This window comes from Nicotiana attenuata, chromosome 6 (assembly GCF_001879085.1).
Source record: "Nicotiana attenuata strain UT chromosome 6, NIATTr2, whole genome shotgun sequence".
Classification (NCBI taxonomy): Eukaryota; Viridiplantae; Streptophyta; class Magnoliopsida; order Solanales; family Solanaceae; genus Nicotiana; species Nicotiana attenuata.
Window position 1 is genome coordinate 30,567,746 of NC_031994.1, and position 6,638 is coordinate 30,574,383.

Sequence of the window (6,638 nt, forward strand, 5' to 3'; positions counted from 1 at the left end):
ACCAGAGTGCTGCCCCTGACATGAATCACCTCTACCTTCTTGACTTGGCATTTCTCGAAGATTGGTCGGAAGGTCTTTCTTTGGACCGTAATGTGGGCTTTTGGGTGGGGTTAGAAAAAAAAGGGTATCAAAAAGGGTCAAAACAATTCGAATGGGTTCAAAATTGCAACTATCGGAATCAAATCTCTTGCACAACCACAACTTCTGCCCCAGTTTCTTTCTTGGGGACTTTTGGATTTTTATTATGATGAGACCGAACCGTGAGGCTGCCTACGTATCCATAAAAGGAATCAGGTCGAACGTAGTTCATGTGATAGAAATTACTTTGTTGTTGTGATTTTTCTTCCTTTTTCTCCTCGCTCTCTTCTTTTCTTTCTTTCTTCATTTTTCTCTTTTTTGTGTTTTTTTTTTTTTTTACCTCTTTTTNAATAACCCATTCTCTTGTTCCTAGATAAATTCTAAAACATCAAATTGCTATGTTCAATACCCTTCTTTATCACTCATAAGATAAACGATATATTTAATCAATAATCAACAATCAACAACCCAATTCTCTAATTTTTCATGCTTTTCTATCAAACCCATCAACTCATATCTCATGAACTAGGGTTTATAATCATTAAACCAATGATAGAATCAATTAGAGGGTGAAGACATTACCTTTTTGAAGTTCAATCCCCTTGAATTCGAGTTCTAGGGTTTCTTCTCGCAACAATGATGTCCCAATCGAATATCTAATGATATGGAGGGTTTACCGATGTTAATAAGATGTTAGGAAATTAAAATTAACTTAGAATCACCATTAGAACTTACCTTGGATGGTGGAGGGACCTTTAAGGAGTTAGGTTTTTGAGAGCTTCCCTTTATAGAGCAAGTATTTATGTTTTGGGGCTGTGGGGACAAAGTATGGCTTTAAAATGACCCCCCATGAGCGCGCTTGCGCACCTGTAGGACTGACCGCGCTACTGACCGCGCAAAATGGCAGTAACACTGCCTCAAAAGAAGCGTGGCCACACTCGAGGCGCGCTTAGGGCGCGCATATTGCACACTGTTCTGTAAAACGCGCATAACTTTTTGCACAGAGATCCGTTTGGGCTTCAAAATATATCGTTAGAAAGCTATTTCAAAGGCCTACAACTTTCACGCTTTGAGTTTTCCAAATGCATTACAAATTGTCACTAAACCCTCCTGGAAGACGGACCTTCTGGAAACTTTGTTTATTTTGTCAAATCTTATGCACCTCACTTTCCATCTTGATTTTGAAACAACTATTTTCACCCATAATCATCCCGACGGGACTTCACATGTCCAAAATATAACCTTACTACTCCTTTGACTCATTCATACCTAAGCCAAATTTACGGGGTGTTACAATTTGATAGAGTAATGTTCTACTGGGTTTTTTCATTGATGCTTCAGGTCTCGCATTTGTGAGATATGAGTCGCAATTACGATGTTTGGCTTGCGTTTGATGTGTTCGCATTTGCGAACCCAGTGTTCACATTTGCAATGGGGTCTAGGCTTAACAATTATTGCATTTGCGAACATTTTGATTTCTTTTGCGAAGGTCCACTATTCGCAATTGCGAACTTCTCGTCGCATTATCGATGACAGCAGGGGTGGGAACTATGGAATGGAAATTGAGATAAAGTTACTCTTTTATGGCTTTCATTTGCTTGGACAAGAAAGTACAAGGGCGTGAATTATCGGTGTTAGGGATTCTCACAAGATTCATTGTTTTCTTTAATCAAATCCACTATAAATATAAAAATTTATCAATATTATTTAATAGAATTTATCAATATTAATTAATAGATTTTATAGTAGAATTCAAGTGAATAATTATCTAATAGAAGAATTAGCACCTTTGATGGGTAGAGTACTAGTCAAAAATGATACTCTTAACACATATCGAATAAAAGAAAAGTAGAATAATGCATGAAAAATATTTAAAAGAAACAACACATATAATAAAATATATGTTGAATAAATAGATGACCCTTAAATTTACCAAAAACTTTTATTTAGACACTCTGACTCATTCCATAATTTATTAGCTACAAGATCTCTGCTCTAAAGAGAAGAGGAACAAATAAAACTAGAAGCTCACGAAACGAAAAATAGTAAAGACACAAATGTAAACTAGTCAAGGGAGTGATCAAGATCCCCTTCAAAGGCCCATGGAGTCTCATTCCGAATCTCTGCCTCTTCTTCTGGGGTAAAGTCACTAGTGATAATGAAAATCTTCCAAATAGCTTCAAGCGTCTTGTTCTTAATCAAATTATCCACCGCCTCAGCGCACAACTCAAGCAAACTATAGATGTCAAGGAAATTTGCAGCTTCTAAGATTATAAAGATGGTTTTGAAGCCAATGCTCACAAATTCCTTGTCGAAGTTCTCGATATCTTCTTCATTTGAAGAAGTGGAGGAGTGAATCTTCATGTAATTGATCAAGGTTTCTTTGTCGACGTTGCTCATTGGGATGACACTAGAGAGAGCATCCATCTTAGACCATGTTCTTGATTGTTACAGACTGAATGGCAATGGATTCTTCCAATTCAAACTCATCACCATCTGACGACTTCAGAGTCAAAAACCTTTTCTCTGTGGTCGATGATGCTGCCTCTGCCATTGTTTAAGTTTTGGGTCTCCACTTAAGTGCTTGTTCTACCATCCAATTATATATGAATCATATGGGCAGGTTCGAATAAATAATTTTAAACACCAAATCAGATTATTATATATCAGATCGAATTAATATCTCTTGATTTCAAAGGTTATTGAGTTCAACTTTAAAGAATTAAATTATTTGCTAAGTTTTATTTTGTGGACAATCTAGCTTTAAATAAGATTTTTTTACAAAAAATACTTATCGGTAGCTTCGAATCTAGATTTATATCATATGAATATGACTTTATAGTAGATTATTTATTTTTTATGTATTTTAAACTGACTTTTGTGATGGGTTCTAATGAGTGAAATTATATGATTTTTGTCTAAAGAGTGCCGTTGACTTGGTTATTATCGCTTGATATTTTAATTTTAGCCATTCAACAAAGAAATTACTTCCTATATACTAGTTCTTATGATAGTGCTTACGTGGATACCGCGTTTAAATATTGTTAGAAGACTGAAGTTGCTTGTTTCCCTTTATATAGAATTTGTTTTTAAAAGAAAATTGACTTGTGTTGTACATTAATTATCGTTGTCGAGGAAAATATTATAGCAATTATAAAGTTTGTTTCATACTGTAAACATTATAGTCTTTTCGCTTGAAGGTGTTTGATTGGACACGAAGTTTAAGAAAGAAATACAATTATTGGGATGATGAAGGTATCTGCCAGGCACGCAAGCAAACAATGGCCAAGCATGGAAGGGAAAGTCTTGCCTTCTTCAATTAATTAACAAGAATATATATACAAGTCATGTAATAAACCTTAGTCCTAACAAATATAGAAAACTAGTCATAACAAATATGGAAAGAAAAACTCTCCTAGTCCTAAATATACAAATATATTTACTATCCATATATACTCATACACACATGCACACACACGCTTTAACACCCACCAACCCCCACCCCGCCCCGTTGGAACATTTGGATTATAAATTCCCAACTTGCACAAGAGAGTAACATACTAAGATTTTCCTAATCCCTTCGTAAAGATATCTATCAATTGCTCATATGAAGGCACAAAACTAGTACGAATATTCCCATTGTCAATCTTGTCACGGATAAAATGACAATTCACTTCAATATGTTTGGTTCTTTCATACAGACTGGATTCTTTGCTATGTGCAATGCTGCGTGACTGGCACAATAAAGATGAACAGAGGAAGTGTAATCACTCCCAAACTGTACAAAATTTTCATCAACCATTTCACCTCACAGAATTTCATTGCCATAGAACGATATTCAGCCTCTGCAGATGAACGAGAGACGACATACTGCTTCTTAGTCTTTCAAGATATGGGTGAGTCACCTAAAAAGATAAACCAACCTGTGAGCGAGTGTCACGTCAAGGGACAACCAGCCCAATCGGAGTCACACCATCCATAGAGATATAGATCATATTTGCTTTTTAACAAAATACGTTGTCCTAGATTCCCTTTCAAGTAGCGAACAACCGGTAAAGCTGCATCCCGATGCTCCTCTTTTGGTTGCTGCATGAACTGAGATAAAATATGAACACCATAGGTGTAAGGCCCCGAAAAATTTTTGCAAAGTAATTTAGGATTTCATGTTGCTAGGTAGGCTAATTAAAATATTTTACGTGCTATAAACATGATGGACATCAATTGAATTTGGTAAATAAGTGTATAAGTCTTATAATAAGTAATTTGAGGTCCAAGTAAAGGCCTAAGTCTAAGCCAAATTGGAAAGTTTCATAATGGGCTAAAATTCCAAATGAGTTCGCACAAGTCCACACTTTGGACGAGCATATATAAATATATATAAGGTGTTATGTGATGAACAACCTATCAAATGAAAGGTATTCGAGTCTAGTTTCTAATGCTTCAAACCGTTTGTCATTTGGACATTCCTACACAATGTTATGATCAATTTATCAAAGGCTAGCAAAATGCGATCCCGTGGAAATTCTGCGATCGCAAAACCATTACGCGGTCCGCATAATGGATCTGCGACCGCAAAAATCGTGGCAAAATGGACCAGTGTAGCCCAATTCTAGGCACCAGTTTTGCAGTGCATTATGCGACCCGCATACCAATTGTGCGGTCCATTATGCGACCGAAGACTCTGTTTCGGAGGCTTCATTTTCCTATTTTCATAACCCGACCCCATTTTGACATATAGGCTTGCTCAGTCGGGTTTACTCAGTTGAGCGCCAGTCGCGCTCCTCGATTTTGGGGCGTGACAAACTTGGTATCAGAGCCTAAGGTTTTAAAGTGTCCTAGGATGTGTCGGAGCCGAGTCTAGTAGAGATCCTTCTTATCGGTGTGTTGTCGACCAAATCTATAAGTTGGAGGCTATTCGGACATTTAGGAATTTCACCCTTCTTTGATACTCCAGATCGTGCAGTAGAGCTCAGGATAGGGAGCTAATTTCCTCGCTATGTCTTATTCCCAAGATGAGTAATGTTGATACCCTAATCCACGAGTTTGAAGCAGTAAGGGGGGAATGACCCCACCATTTAATCCGGGGGAGATTTCCCAAGAGTTTGTTAAGAGAATGTATCGAGCCATGGAGGGATTGGTAGAACCTATTGCTAAGGGGAGTGCCCTTGTCCTTATTAATGTCACTACACCACTAGATCATGTAGTATATCAGTACGGTACCAACGTGCGTTAGGGATGTCGAGTCGAGGGGCATCGATAAAGTTATTTCCCTATCAACCTAAAGTCACCAAGTAAGTCACTCCTCAGTACCTCATTATGAACAACACAAAATTCCTACTTGTTGTATATGTACATCCATATTGAAGAGTTCTCATAAACATGGTCTTAACAAGATGTTGAATCACAAAACATTGCACGCACCTACTCTTTGAACGAGATGCATTATTCGTGAACCCCCTCTATTACAAATTCTCCTATTTGCATCCTCTTGTGGAATTGAGTTCTATAGTTATGTCCTTTAATTGAGTTATAACTCTAGGATTAATACTTCCCACTTGCTTTCCTAAATTCTCAACAAGGGACTATACCTGATGAATTTCTTATAGAATCTTTTTATTTAAATGGACAACATCTGCTCACTTTTGCCTATGCATGCACCATCTTAAAGTTTACCTATGTGGTGTCAAGTTCCATGTAAAGAATCCAGTGTTGCGATCCTTCTCGAGTCACTCTTTTTCTCACTGGTGTATATGGCTTCTATGGTTTGAACAGTGACTCTACTCTCTTGCGAGTATCATCATGAAACCTTTTCACTGTCTAGTAACATGAGAGAATATCCCACCTCCTATCATATGTGTACATGTTGATTGAAATGGCTGCTTGTCCGTATAGATTCTTTGAGAAATTTGAGATTTTTACAAATCTTCATAGGAAGATCTTTTGTTTGCCCATCTCAGTATGACTTTCATGTCCACTAAGATCATTCCACAGTAAGTAGCTCACTTTGTTCCTAGAATTGTGGTTGCCCGTGACGTGGTCGTGTATTGCAGTTTGGGAATTAGTATAGCAGAAGCATGTCATGCTCATAATAAATGTTTATCTTCTCTTTATACCGCCACAACATGCGTTAATTGTGTTCCTTAGTTAGTGAATTCATTGGGCTTGTTTCCCAACACTTGTTCGATAACCATGAGAGAACGTGTCCTTCTATGTCACTGTAACACTTCCTTTCTCATAAGGACCATTAATAGGCTCTGTATCAAGACCTAATGCACTTTTGGGGGTTATCATAGCACAACACCTGTTTCTCATGTTTTTCTGTCTTTCATTAGCATCTGGGTATTTCTCAAGTCAAAATCCATGGAGAACTCATTATGAACATCTACAAACCTTCCATGATTATTTTGTACCGTCTCATTGGGTTCGGTTGTCTTTACACACTCGACTTCTAGAATCATTGACTATGTCATTGTCATGTGCGGGGAGTTTTGCTACCCTTGGTATTCCACCTCCCTGGGTGGATAGGATTGTTATTTGTCTTTCTCCCGGGAGTATCATGT

The 6,638-nt window shown here is 37.4% G+C and overlaps 1 protein-coding gene across 1 annotated transcript; it reads right to left on the reverse strand.

Annotated features, from left to right (window-relative positions):
• LOC109227748 (SKP1-like protein 11) lies at positions 2,143–2,632 on the reverse strand. The gene is made up of 2 exons (XM_019392943.1): positions 2,531–2,632; positions 2,143–2,436 (listed from the first exon to the last, which is right to left on the reverse strand). Exons 1-2 carry the CDS (start codon positions 2,630–2,632, stop codon positions 2,143–2,145), a joined length of 396 nt encoding a protein of 131 aa, XP_019248488.1.